General features: G+C 38.6%; 1 protein-coding gene across 12 annotated transcripts in view; it reads right to left on the reverse strand.

The window, feature by feature from the left end:
* aebp2 (AE binding protein 2) overlaps nt 1-14,625 on the reverse strand; it is a 194,997-nt gene extending 180,372 nt beyond the window's left edge. For 3 of the 12 annotated variants that reach the window (XR_006315049.1, XM_043713490.1, XM_043713489.1), the window contains exon 1: nt 14,080-14,623. Coding sequence is in view for 8 of the 12 variants with exons in the window: in XM_043713490.1 (XP_043569425.1) it covers nt 14,080-14,564 (485 nt within the window). In the remaining 4 variants the exon portion in view is untranslated. Of the gene's footprint in view, nt 1-4,216; nt 4,300-14,079 lie in introns of those variants that run through there. The other 9 variants (XR_006315052.1, XR_006315051.1, XR_006315050.1 and 6 more) reach the window with 6 other exon arrangements.
* Between the last annotated feature and the right edge of the window lie 208 nt (nt 14,626-14,833).

Consider the following 14,833-nt stretch of genomic DNA (forward strand, 5'->3'; position numbering starts at 1 on the left):
AAGACACAGCCACCACTGATGCAGAAATGAGAAACTGGAATACGTAAGAGGCCATGTCAAGATATCTTGGAGTACTGCTGAGTGGAGAAGATGAGAGATAGGGAGAGGCAAAATGATAAACTGCAGATATTTCTTGACTGGGAGCTAACATAGATCAGCACAAACAGAAATACCAGGGAACTAGGACTTGTTCAGGATGGAACAAACATAACTGGGAGATTACATTATAGAAGTACTTAACCTTCTTAGCTAATTTGTAATATAGTACAACACTTGCACAAATGCGAGTATCAGAGCTTACATTTGACCCACGACTGGGACATGAGCAGAGTGCTGCACCTTGTTATTTGGCAGGAAAGAGATTTAGATAGACCTTTCAATTACGATTTTTATGTTCTTTTCTTTTGAGTTATCCTGGTTAACTAATAATTTTGACCCAGAAATTATTTTGGTTCATGCTTTTACACTGGCCCATTTCCAAGATTGTCTGTTTTGGCATAAGGTACATGATCCTGAATTTATTTAATGCATGCAACCACCTAATCTCTCATTTGTCTTGTTTAGATTCTCTACTAGACAGCTGTCAAGCACTCTGCTTAACTGTCCAGTTCTGCAGATATAGTTCCGAACCACAAACTTCTCATAAAACATGATCATTCATAGTCAATAATAGATATAAAATGAAAATTCTGAGTTAAGGCATAAACCAGACTGGGTCAATTGTTTGGATAGTCTTTATCATTACCTTATAGCATTGTGCAAACATTGAAATCTCATATTTAACAATTTTAGAGTAAATTCTACCTGACCATTTCTGTTGGATGATGACAAAAAAATTTTATCCTCTGATTAGAAAGAAACAAATGTTCCTTGAGGATCATTTTTGATGTAAATGGAACAAAGCTCCAAGGCTTGACATGAGCTGACAGAAAAGCTAAATCTTACCAATTGTTATGAGCTGTCTTAGCAAATTGAGCATATGGCTTGCAGCATTTCCACCCCTCTTCCCCCCCTCGCAAGCATATGATTGCCATGAATTGAAAGAGCGAGAATGCCTGTTTGGAGTTTGAGCAGTCAAAGAGCAAGTTCTGGATGCCTATCACTATTTTATAACAGTGAAATATATCTACTCAACAGGATTGAACAATCAAGTGCATATGAGCAACTTAATCTCTTAAGAAATGTCAAATATCCACAAGTGTAGAAATTCAAGAAAATCTTCGTACAGGACAGCACAGCCATTATTTAGTGAAAATGTTAGCCAAGTGAATGTGAAACAAATTAATTTTAAATTTAAATCTGATCCCAGTAAATTTATGATTCAGTAGTTTCTGTTAAAGCTATGAAGAACTTTTATAATACTGACTCAATTATTCAAACTTTTGGTACCTGTGTCATAAGATGTTTTCTAGCAAATATACAGATACCAACTAACAAAAGCAAAAAGGAGAACAAATCTAATTTGGTTCTCCCCATTCATACTTGAATCAGTAAGCAAAATAGTTATGCATCACAAACCAAGAGCTAAATTTGATCAATGATGTAAACCAAAGAGAATTTTATCATGCCACTTGAAATCCTGCGGATTCAGTCCTTGATCCAAAGAGATAGAATCTGCAGGTGAAATGATTTCACTGGAAGAACTGCATATTCACACTAAATATTTAATTTGACCAAAAAGTCCTGTTTTAATGGAAGTAAGTGAAGTTCTTGTGAAAAAAAAATTGCAACTTCATTCAGTGCAGAACCTGAGTAAGATCCAACGGACTGACAAACTTAAAAGCCACCAGATTTTATTTTGTAACTTATGCTTGAAAATTTAAAGGTAAATAAAATTAGCTCAAAGTCAAATTATAAAAGTTTGCTTTAATAAAAGGGTTAGCATGCAAACAAGAGGAAAAAGTCAATTTTCTAGCTGATTAAACTTCCACGTCAGAAATATATTGTTTATCCAATAGCCATGATAATCTCTCTCAAAAAAGGTTAAATGCAGAACTTTCTATGCTTATTTTTCAAAGCTTGTTCTCTATTCACACGATATCACTGAACCACACAGTAGGAAGTAGCTTTCACACAGTTATGCACAGAGCTGCTCTGCTCCTCCAGAAGCTTTGATATACAGTACCAGTATGCTACCAACTTCACACTGAAATATGAAATTACAGTAACTTTAAAAACGTTCTGGGATTTACATATGAAGGAACTGCAACTGATCATTCTAAAAGATGAAACATTTAAGCCAAATTGGTTTAATATCTCATTCCATGACACTGCAATCCATTGCTGTAATTCTGTGCCTTACGATTCTGTTCCACAACCACCTGAAGAAGCACTTAAAGCTAGATTAGGTTAGGTTAACTACAGTATGGAAACATGCCTTTCGGCCCAACAAGTCCACACTGACCCTCCGAAGAGTGACCCACCCAGACCCATTACCCATATTTACCCCTGACTAATGCACCTCACACTATGCGCATGGCCAATTCACCTAACCTGAACATTTTTGGATTACTATAACCCAGTGCTGTATAGTTTTTAAACTTAATCAATATAGAAATACTGCTTTTAAAAAAAAACTTCCTTGAAAAATTCCAATAGTTTGCTCTCAATATTTTGCTTTATGGCTGAATTGATGTTAAATTATTCGAACTTATGCTTGAGTTCAAACTGTGTACCCCACAAAGGATTCTACACTGACATACTACAGTTACAGATGTAACCAATGTTTTGTACATCTTTACAAAAAATTTGAGATCAGACATGGCCTACTATTCAACAATCAAAATCATGGTTATACAAATTGTCAGAATACGCAAACTGACTTTGAAAATCTACTTGTTTTTGTAGTCAATATGCTGTAATGTACTGTGACTGATATTTTACTGAGTTTACACCTCAAAGTGCTTTCACAGTGATGGCATTAATACAATCACAGCATCACAATGCTCAATGCAAACAAGCAAAGGAACTTCCATACAGCATTTAGTTGAACACTCAAAATTCCCAAACGCCTCATATTCAAGATATTTCTGGAATAGTACTTTCGTCAAAAAATGTAGGAGTTAGTTTTGCACAGCAAGGCCCCAAAAACAACACAGCTGTGAATAAACCGCTTTCAGTGTTGCCTGAGAAAGCCACGCTCTGCCAGGATATTGGCAGAATGCCTTGCACTTCATGAAGTGCCGAGGGGTCTTTTGCTTGCTCAACTATGTCAGGAAATGGGATTTCATCTAAATGACAGAACTTTGAAAATGCATCATTCTCTAAATACTATATGCTGAAGCTGGATCAGGGTGTAAATCTAATGTTCCATCTTTGGAAGTGTGCTGCTGAGAAAAATCGACAGATAAAACTTATAAATGCAACATTTGAAACGCATAAATCAGAAGTTCAAATATGATCTTCTAAAATCTGCTGTCAGATCACGAACAATCGACGGTGGTTTTATTATAGCCATTGTACAGCCAATGTCTTACTACCTCTCAGGCAGCTTGGGCTTTTGTAAACTTATAATCAATTAACTTCTCATACTTTGCTACCAGTTACATTAAGGGGATGATGGATAGGTTAAATCAGCACTAAATAATTGGTATCAGGAGTAGGGCTAGGCTAGTAAAAAACTACTTTAACCTTCATTTAAAACAAACTCTGCTGAAAGATGCCACAGAGAACAAAGACAGAAAGCACCTGGGAAGCCTCAGAATCTGTTTTCTGCAATGTCAATGTTCTGAATTGAGGTTACTATTCACACAACCAAATTGGTTCTATTTCCTGACCAGCTGTCTTTTTTTCTTGAATGGTATCCAGCCAAGGAAATCCCAAAATGGAACGATTGAAAAACTCATGCTCTGACAGGGCTTTTCACAACCTTGACAACAGATTTTTGCTGCTCATTCGATGAATGATTTTGTCCTACGATTTAAGTACTTGTGGCGGGAACACATCTTTTCAACTACTGAACATTTCACATCAGTATTTCCAACAGTTGAGAGAAAAGTTATATTTTAACTCTGGAAAACATTATCAGCTGAAAAGATACAGACTGACCATTTTAACACCAGTAACCATGCATCTCATTAGAATTAAAGTAAAGCCTTAAAATCAGGATTTTATGACTGCTACAACATAGTCAAAGGAATTGGGCTAATAAAACATGTCATTTGCTTTGCAAAAACCAACTTTAGAATGAAAGGCAAAGAGCATGAATGCAACTTACAAGACCATGACATTGCAGGCTTTAAGCTTTATTATTGTTCTCACGTCTTGAAGAATAACAATAGCAGTGCTCAATTCAGTTGTGCACCATTAGGTGCTCTTGCAGACATGCAATGTAAAACAAATCATTATGTAGTCTGAAGCAAGCATACAATTCAAAAGGTTCTTGTAGAAACAACAAACATGGTCTAGTGGGCAGACAACTTATCTCATGGGTCTTGCACATTACAAAACACTAAAGGTTTCAGCCCATTTCCCTGTATAATTATGTAAAAAGAAACTACAAAACAAAAAACAAACCCAAACAAGCACCAACATTTTAAAGTGACCATATTGTTGTGTTTGTAGATACGCAGAGCAGATCAAAGAATGCTCTGATGTCAATTTAAGGATCACATAAAGCCACAACATTGATATTGTCACAAAGAGCAGAAAGGTAATATTTAATACTGTAATTTTCCAGTAACATTTTGAACAGTAATACAAGTGTTTTTGCTGGTGGAACATCAGCTCTGCACAATGAATGCAAAATTCACTCACCTGATGAGCAATTCTGGGCAGAATAAGACAAGTCATATTTATATGGAACATTTAATATAACAGATACATTACAAAAAAAATGATGCCAAGCCAAAAACGTGATCAAATCAGACAACTAAAAAAACTTGCCAAACAGTAAGTTTTAATAAGTGTTTTAAAAGAAGCAAGAGACATATTGAGGCAATAAGGTGCAGGGAAGGAATTATACAGCTTTGGCAGAGCCAGATAACAATTGGAATCCAAAACTGGAGGGCACAGGTTTAAGCTGAGAGATTTAAAAAGGGACCTAAAATGCAACTTTTTCATGCAGAGAAAGTGATGAATGTATGGAATGAGCTGCCAGATGAAGTGGAGGAGGCTGGTACAATTACATTTAAAAGGCACCTGGATGGGCATATGAATAGGAAGAGTTTAGAGAGATATGTGCCATGTGCTGGTAAATGGGACGAGATTAATTTAGGATATCTGGTCAGCATGGATGAGTTGGACAGAAGGATCTGTTTTTGTGCTGAATATCTAGATGACTGAGTAGCTCAAGAGGCCAGAATATTAAGTTCAGATAACAGACTCTGGGACTGCGGGTCATTTTAGGGGGCAGGGGGTGCTTTGGGCACATAGACCTTCAAAATGGTTATGAGAATTTAAAAAATAATCAAAAGAAACAGAGCATGATGAAGCAAGGTACTAAAAAGGGCAGCTGAGAGTTTACTAATACAATTGATGTCCAGACTGAAAACATAAAGTAAATGAAAGATGGACTGAAGAAACTAGAAGTCAACATAAAAGGCAAACAAACACTTTCTGTAGGCATATAAATAATATGGCAGATGAAATTCACCCTGAAAGGGGTAAGATAGGAGAACAAACAAAGACAAAGTAAAAGGATACAATCGCAGACAAACCTCGAGGTATATACATACAAATTGAAGATGGCAGGTAGGTTATAAATAGGTATATGGGAGGCTGGAGCATTATAAACATAGACATTGAATAGAAAAGTAATGAAGTTATGGTGAAACTCACTTCCAAAGATGCTGTCTGCAGAATTGGACATTGTACTCCAGTTCAGGTCAGATCTCATATTTGGAAGTGAAGGCATCACACAACGAAAAAAAGTTAAGAATAGTTCAAGAATAAGGGGCTTCTGTTACATGGATAGATGCAGAAGTTGGGACTGCCTTCTTTGGAGGGTGTTCAGAGATTTGATAGCGTCAGAATAAGGGGACAAGACAAAGTGGATACAGAAACTGACCCATTGACAGAAGGGCCCTGAACCTCAAGGTGCCGATTTCAGATGAATGGCAGAAGAATCAAAAGCAAAATGAGGAAACACTGTATAGTTAAATAATTATGATCTGGAATGTCCACATTAGGATGGTAGAAGCAATTGTAATTGTTACTTTTAAAAGAGAAAAGCTTATTTAACAATATAAAAAGGTACCAACACAATTCAATCCCTCAACATTAAGAGTTACTGTGCACCAGAAAGTACGTTGGACAATGTCATATAAACACTGCAGCAGGACAGTGGCTGGGAATTCTGTGGCAAACAATTCACTTCCTAACTCTTGAAGACTGTCCAACACCTCTGAGGTACAAGTAAGGAACACAATAGAATATTGTCCACTAGCCTGGATGAGTGCAACTCCAACGACACACAAGAAACAATTCAAAAGAAAAGCAGTCCACTTGATCAGCACCTTATTCACCATCTTAAACATTCATTCCCTTCTTCTCCTTCATTGGCAACAGTGTGTATTATTGCAAAGACGCACGGCAATTCACTAAGGCTCTTTCAACAGCACTAAAGGAACTGTCACCTAGAATAACAAGGAGACCAAGTCCCCCTCAAAGTCACACACCAGTCTGACTTGGAACTATACTGCTGCTCTTTCACTGTCACTGTTAAGATCTTGGATCTCCCTCCCTCAAAACACTCTGGATGTAGCCACATCACAAAACACACTGCTGGCTCCTGAAGGCAGCTTTACGTTACTTTTTCAAGTGCAATTAGGCATGAGTAACAAATGCAGACCGAGACAACAACAAAACATCTCGTGAACAAAGAAAAAAATGATAGGGTTTATAGGGAAAATGGAGTACAACGAATAGAGCTGCATCTGCATTATAGCATGGACATTACAGAACAAAGATTGTTTGACCTGTTAACTTGTTTTGATAGCAATATGCTGCTTGGCCAGAATCCAACATAGGCCAAAGCATTGAAAAAAAATATGATCTGGTGCAAACAAGGACACAACTTCTGGATAACTTTACATTTACATATTGTAGAATATGGGGGAACTAACAAGGAATGGCTGAAAATATTCCAGAAATAACTAAAGCAAGAACGAATGTTTTAGCCAGTGAATGAAGGCAATATCAAGTATGTTGTGGAATAAGTAATTTTGGGAGATTGGAAGTTCACTTTAGGATTAAATTTGACAACTGTACAAATGACAAAACTGGCAGATACAAACAGAATTAATACTGGAGAGCCAGATTAATTAGACAATTAACAGTGGCAAAACAATGAATTATGAAAGGGAAACAACATACAGTAAAAGTGAAAAATTGAAGGACTAAAGAAAATCCAGGAAAACCAAACATGTGGAGGATAACTTCAAGGACATCTTTAGAAGGAAGTAGCAACATTTGCAATGCACCAACAAAACTGAACTGATGGCAAGAAAGGAACAAAATTGAATATTTATCATTTATGCCAATATGTCAAAGGCTGATTAATTTGCTGAGGGCTGAAATTATCTTCAGAGCAGAGCTAGGTGGGAGGCACTTCTTTCCACTTGCACCTTTCGTTCTTGTTAACTGAGCTTTCATATTACTTGAGTTGCTTTGTTAATTCTCAAAGCCTGGTTTGTAACTGGATCATAGAACAGCTGAAAAATTTATCTAACCTCAACCATGGACAAAAGTTGAAGAAAAAAAAGTTATGAGCATCAGTCCTTCCTTGCAATTAATGTTCATACTAATATATTTTCTGCATGCTAGGCCTGTTACACTGTAACACAAGTCAGCTCATCTTCATTGTGGAAACAGAAAAATTTGCATTCATAATTGCTTTCAAATGTAGAAACATGCCACAAACTGTGTAGAAACTGTGGCCAAATATGGTGCACTGAAACTTTAATCAATCCAATGATTCCATACAAAATGCACTTGGCTCACATTGGCATCTTTCTTGTTTCTCAAGATTTTACTGATGAAGGATGAGATAGATATTCTCTAGTGGGCACAAATTCCATGCATCCAGATTTCAGCAACATGATTGTTTTCTAGATTATTCTATTGCACCTTAAGTTTCTGTTTAAAAAGTTCCTCTCGTCACTGCAATTGACCCTACTCCTCCAACTAGCTCTGCCCACATCCCACAATAAATAAGCTAACCACACCATAAGATAAATGGCAAGGATGCACATTCTTATTGCAGACTTCAGCATAATATTGACATTAACAAGTATCAGCATGAATTAACATCTACCCTTACAATGCCGGGTGTTCAATTTTTGCAAGTACTGCAAACCTTAACTGGCAGAGAGTCCCGAAGTCATGACCCCAATGTACACCATTAACAGAAACTTAAAATACTTTATAAATTTCACAATTTTTTCATGAATTTCCAACTCTAGCCTTAGAATGGTTTGTCCTACAATTGCACTACAATTCCAGAGAATGAACTATCTACATGTGCCCTGCTAAGATATCATCTCAGGTTTGAGGCATCAAGAATCTTGGAATATTAACAGGAAGAGAAGATAGATAAACATTTCCACATACAGCAAATCACCTCAACATGCCATGGATCACAGGCTGTCCTGGAAGTTTTGAGGATAATTAGATGAATGTATTTTCTTTGTTCAAATATTTTTGGTAGCAATGTCAGATGCAGTGCTAATTGTGACCTCCTCACTAAAGTCTGACTTTAGATCAAATGTCAGTGGCCAGGCTGCTAAGTAAGATTAAACACAAGTAAATGACAGGTGATAACTGACCAAAATGAAGTTTGAGGTGATGAACAATTGCCTGACCCAAATTTAGATACCTTTCAAGTTTTGATGTCAAAACAACCTGACAAATGGTCACTACCATCTTGCTTAGGAAAACATTGCATGCGTGTTTTGTCAGTTCCTCACAGGTGAATATCATGCAGCTAGCAAGAGGAAATGGTGCTGGTTATCACCACAATTTCGTACAAAGAAAAGCAGACCAAAGGAAGAACACTCAGACCTACACTTGGCAATTATTTTCAAAACAAGATGCAATAGGTGCTGAAGGTAGATGTTCGGAACTTCGAATACTGGAGTATTAATACTTCTAAATTTTTGGTAAATTCTAAACTGCCCAAAAGAAACAATGCATCCATATTCTTCCACAATCTCCAAAAACTACTTGTGGAAGAAATTCTAACTGGACCCAGGCATTTAGCCTGCTTGCAGCATTTTGCCACATGAACCATTTCTCCATTTTTGACAGTTAGAAAATTATGGCTGTTGGATCCTATTAAATTTCCAAAGTAAAAGTATAGACTCAAGTTAGGATTAAGGCTGAAGTCACTCACTATTTCCAATCCCATGACCCACTCCACTCCACAAAAGCCAGGTCCAGGATTCAAGCACAACTAGTAGGAATAAACTCAAATTCAGTTTCAAGATTTACACATGTGGGTTTTCAGGAAATCATTCACCCACACAAAAAAGATGGTGGATTCTTTCCAGTTCTTTCATCCTATAGTTTACACTGTTTAAAATCAGTCACACAAAAAAGTATGCATAAAAAACCATGGATTATCATTCACTCTTAATTTGTTTTAATGGAAAATCTAAAATTTATCACATACAAACATGTCAACCTGCATCTATTAGATCAGAACAAGACAACAGTTCCCATTCCTTCTCAAAGTCAAAGCTGAATTAGTCTCTGAGCTTAAATCAAGGTGATACAAGTTGTGAAAGCTATATTTGATGAGGAAGAAATACATGAATCGCTTTATGCGCCCATTCATTCACACACATATTTTATGTTTCTTTGAAATACAGCAAACCTTAAGTAACAATGTTGCTATCATGTTTAAGCCATTTGAACTGCATTCAGATCAGCATTCTTTGTAACAATTCCCAAAAGAACACATTTATGAAATGAAACAAGTATTTTATGCAACCATATTACTAATATAACTTGGCCTAGGGTCACTGTTGTTTTGGCACATTTACAAAATAAAAGCTTGTATTTATACAGTGCTTTTCATGATCATGTATCTCAGAGCATTTTAAAGCCAATAAAATAATTTAAAAGTTGTCACTGTTGTATTATAGGAAATGTGGGAACCAATTTTCACTAGCGAACTCCAGTAAACAGCAACACAATAATAACGAGATACTAGCCTGTTTGAATGTGTGAAATTGACTGAGGAATACTGACCAGGAGATCAGGGATAACAGCCAGGACATTAAGGATACTTTTCCTAGTCTAAAATATTTCAAGCTATAAATGTAAAATCATTCATAACTCTAAACTTCAGTTTTGTCAGTCATGTGGTTGGTCATTTTCTATGCCATTGGTTCACAACTATCAAGGGAGAGTGGCAGTGAGTGCTGAATTAGATGATGCACGAGGAGGTGGGTTCATACAATGGGAGAGTATTATGATTACTTCAAATGTGACCAAAATTTGAACCATTTTCACAGTTGCTAACACAAAGTCACTGTGGTAGACAACCAATTCTCATTTGAGAAGAAAACTGTCAACATGCCTAAATGAATACTTTTGTAAGGGACAAAAGCATGAGTGGGGGAACACCCTGTAAAAAATTTCAACATAATTACATGAATACAGCTTTCAAATAAATTGAGTTTTTGTGATTATCACAGTGGGGAGGCAATTCGATCATGCTTTTCAATTTTATAGGACTTGATACTTGTAACTCATTTTTGTCCACTACATTCAAATTACCCAATAGTTTTGGTGAAACAATTTTTAATCAGACTATACTGTCAACTGAACTATACTGGCTGCAATAAAATATAATCATTCAGTATTCAGAAACAGATGATCATAAAAACATGGTAACATGCACATCACAAAGTAATATATATATATATATATATAAATAAACACCAATTCTCCATATTAAATTTGCTCCAGCGTAAAAAGTTAAGTATTTGTTTAAATTTTGGGGACTTTCCAGGATGAATGGAACAGAAGAATTATTCAAAAGACAAGTGTCAAAATCACAAGATAGACATTGAAGGCCATTGACTCACCAAATCTGGAAAGACCATGGGGTTTTGAATCATCAATTAAACATTGGTGTTTAATTTTATTTTACATCCACCACTCTGTTCAAAATCAATTTGGGATGTTCACAATTGGATGAAATGTGGTCAGAGCAGGCCTAAATTTGTGTCTCTCTATTTCAAATGTGAGGGATCTGATTTTCTATTACAGCATACTTCACATTATTGTAATAATTTTGCTTACTTTTATAACTGAATAGGCCAAGAATACTGTCTTTTCCCACCTGAGTGCTCAAGGTGTGGTCTACCTGAAACACTGCATATTATTTCATATTTACAAAATTTAATGGATGGATTTACAAATTCTGTCTCTTGTAATGTTTTAGATGTAAGGAAAGGAAACCCCAAGCCAGCAATTCTTCGAAAGCTAAACTGTCTTGCAAATAGACCAGGACACAATCACCTGGTTGCATGCTGGCCTTCGCAGTCACCTGTATGCCCATCAAAACCTTTAATTGAAGAACATGATCATCCCCATCTCAAAAGAGAGACAAGAAACTAGGAAATACTGGAGAGTCAAGGCTGCACATAGCTGTCCAGTCCCAAAGTACAATTGTTCTCTTTCACATACGTCTGCTTGGAAACCATGTATTTATGCTGAACAAATTTAACACCAAGCAGCGTTTGGTCACATCAACATGACTAATAGTAGTCCAACAGCATTACCTGACCTTTAGCTAATCAAAGTACAGTAACAAGTACCAGCCACAAAGCTCTGATACACAAAGGGAAGAGCAATGCACACAATATTCTTGAACACATTACTAAACTGCAGTTATACACACAAGACTATGGGGTAAACACTACTGCAATTCTAAAGTTTGCTCTAAATAAAAATCTTATATGTAATTCGATTTCAAGAATATCCTTGACGATTAAACAGAACTTTTGCAAAATATCCAACTAGAGCAAGATTTTTTTCCCCAAAGTTCATGTCACATTCAAATTAAACAAAGATATAACTGCAAATGTAAAATTCCCTCATGAACAGCATTTTACCTGTTTATGCAGTTGCTGACATTTAGCGGCATTAGCATACAAGATCAATCAACTCGAGGAACACGAAAATAAACCAAGTAGGATTTATTTCAAAACAAATACATCAACTATATCACAATTTGCCTGGAACAGAGCTGCTAAATACAATCAATATTATGTGAATGTTTTGTCATCTTTGTCACCTTATATTTATGCATAAATATAAACCATAATACATTGACTATTTTTAAAATGAACAATCCATCGTGGCTTGATTTTTGATTGCAACAATGAAAACCAATCACTACTGGTAATTTTGGATAGATTAATTTTGTTATTGCAATCAGTCTTTAAAATGCAAACGAATCTGAAGTACTCCTACTCAGATCTGAAAACTGTAAAAATACACCTATGCAGTATTGCAATAATTTAAATATATTTCAATTTATGATACCAGTCTGTCAGCCTGAAACCAAGCATCAAGTTCCTTCCAAAACAGTCAACTATTGCTAAGATGGCAAAGACACAACACTTCAATCTTCTACATTTACCTACACCACTGAAATTACAAATTATTTAAATTTTATTCAAAGAACAATATGTAACTTGACCCAAAATTAGAGCAAAGATTATGAACAAAATTGTTACTATCTACCCAATGCCTTATCAAGTTCCCAGGACAACTGACAGCTTTAAAATCTGGTTTAGTTCATGTGAACATTCCCCTTGACAGCACCTTCTTAGGACATCCCCAAGCACTTCACAGTCAGGTGAATTTAAAACATACTCACATATGTAGGATAACAACTTAAACTTATTCGATGAACTGTTTTAATCTACTATCAGATAAAGGGGGAATCGTTGCTTAAAAGCTGGGGGGGGGGGGGGGGGGGGGGAAAGAAAGAGTCTCTTTTCTTCAAAGAGAGTTCCAGATCTTTTATGCCTTAATTCACCACATCATCTGAATGAGATCAGTTCTGACAATGCAGCGTTCCCACTGATGTGTCACCCTAGATTACATGCTTAATTACTGGTGTGGGGTTTGAGCCCACGACCTTGAGTCGCATCCAAGTTCTACCAAATGAGCCAAGCTGACACAGTCAACTTTTCATATTTAAAACGCAAAGCTGAATACCAGTAAATCAGATCCAAACTGTCAGCTGCACCAAAACGCTATTTTGAGAAGGAGCTTTGCCCTATTAAAGAACAAGCGCATCGCTCATAATCGTTGTTTTGCAATTTTACGAATCCAACACGATATTACGGCAAAAGCTGTAACTTAAAAGGCTAGTGCATAAATCACATCTGCGTGGGGATTTGAAACAAACAATGAGGGTAGGTATGATTTATTCTGGACTATGACTAATCTTTTGCTTACTGGATGGCTGACATTAAAAAAGTCACCGGTATGACCAATTCAACTCATGTTACTGTTACAAAAACTTGGGCTTTTCCAGGTGTTTTTTTCCCCCAAAACTCGGAAAGCGCCATCTCATAACAAAGATGAGAACAGCTTAAAACTGCCGAGAAGGCGTCGTGCAAATTTCACAGAGCGTTACCACCACCTCCATCACCCCCAAATAAATTCCGAAAAAAAAAAGCAGGGCTCGGAGTATACTTTCCACTTTATCTTTCGGGTACCCCGCAACGACAAAATCTACGCGTATCCTTCTCGGACAAAGCGACACTAGTTTGAAGGAACGAATACTTTTTGCTAATTGGGAACTCAAGCGCTGGAGAAACAAAAAAGACATTTTTGAATCGGGGAGTGGGGGGGGAAGACAGCTACTTCGATTCTTGCAGCAGGGAACGGACGGGAGAAGGGCAAGGGGGGATAAAACGGAGCGTGGGGGTGGGGAAGAATCGGAATCTCCCCGTCGCCGGTGGGGAGACGGCAGAAAAAGTGCGTAAAGGTCTACACTTTCACCTCATCTGAGAAGCTGGAGCCCCGGGGGGTGGGGAAATTGGAAGAGTGACTGTCCCTGGGGTCATGAAGGACTCCCTACCCCCCTGAAACAACCTACCACCCCCTCACCTGTCCTCCGAGTCCATGCGGCTCAGTGGTTCTCCGTCTGACGAGTTCTCCAGACTCTGCCTCCTGTTACCAGACGCCACAGCGGCCGCCGCCGCCGCCTCCTCCCGGCCCCGTTGCTGCTGCTGCTGCTGGCCGCCCTTGAGGCCCCCGCTGCTGCCTTTGGCCGCTTGTTGGTGCTGCTGGGGAAGGTTGCGGGACAGCCCAGAGTTGGAAGCTGCAGTGGCCCTGTGTCCAGTCGGGGAGCCTGAAGCTTGCGGGCCGCCGGCCTCGGGCTCACTCTCCTCCTCGTCCCGCCGCTGCCGGAGCTGCTGCTGCCTCAGAACGACCTGGGAACGGCTACTACTACCGCCCGCGCTACCAGCGCCGCCGCACTTGGCCTCCGAGCGGCAGCTCTTGCCGGTCCCCCCTGGTGCTGCTGCCACCGCCGCCTGGCTCTGAGTGTCGTTGGCGATGGCGCTGAGGGACGGAGCGGCGGCTGCGGCCATTTCCCCCGCGCGGCTACAGCCCGGACGGTCACGTGCCGGCAGCGCGCCTGCTCAGTGGGAGGGGGCGGGACCTCGGGGGGCGGGCCATACACCCATGCGCCTGCGCACAGGGTGCTGCCCTGTTAGGGAGGGAGGGGAAAGGCACGAGTGCGCCTGCGTGGCTGCTGTGGGCGGGGATGCAGCAGTCCGGTGCAGGCCGCGCGGAATGTGACGGGGACCAGGTAAGAGTCTCCGACCGGGTCCGATTCAGGGCCACAAGAGCAACGTCC

The sequence above is a fragment of the Chiloscyllium plagiosum genome, chromosome 23 (genome assembly GCF_004010195.1).
Source record: "Chiloscyllium plagiosum isolate BGI_BamShark_2017 chromosome 23, ASM401019v2, whole genome shotgun sequence".
NCBI classification, from domain to species: domain Eukaryota; kingdom Metazoa; phylum Chordata; class Chondrichthyes; order Orectolobiformes; family Hemiscylliidae; genus Chiloscyllium; species Chiloscyllium plagiosum.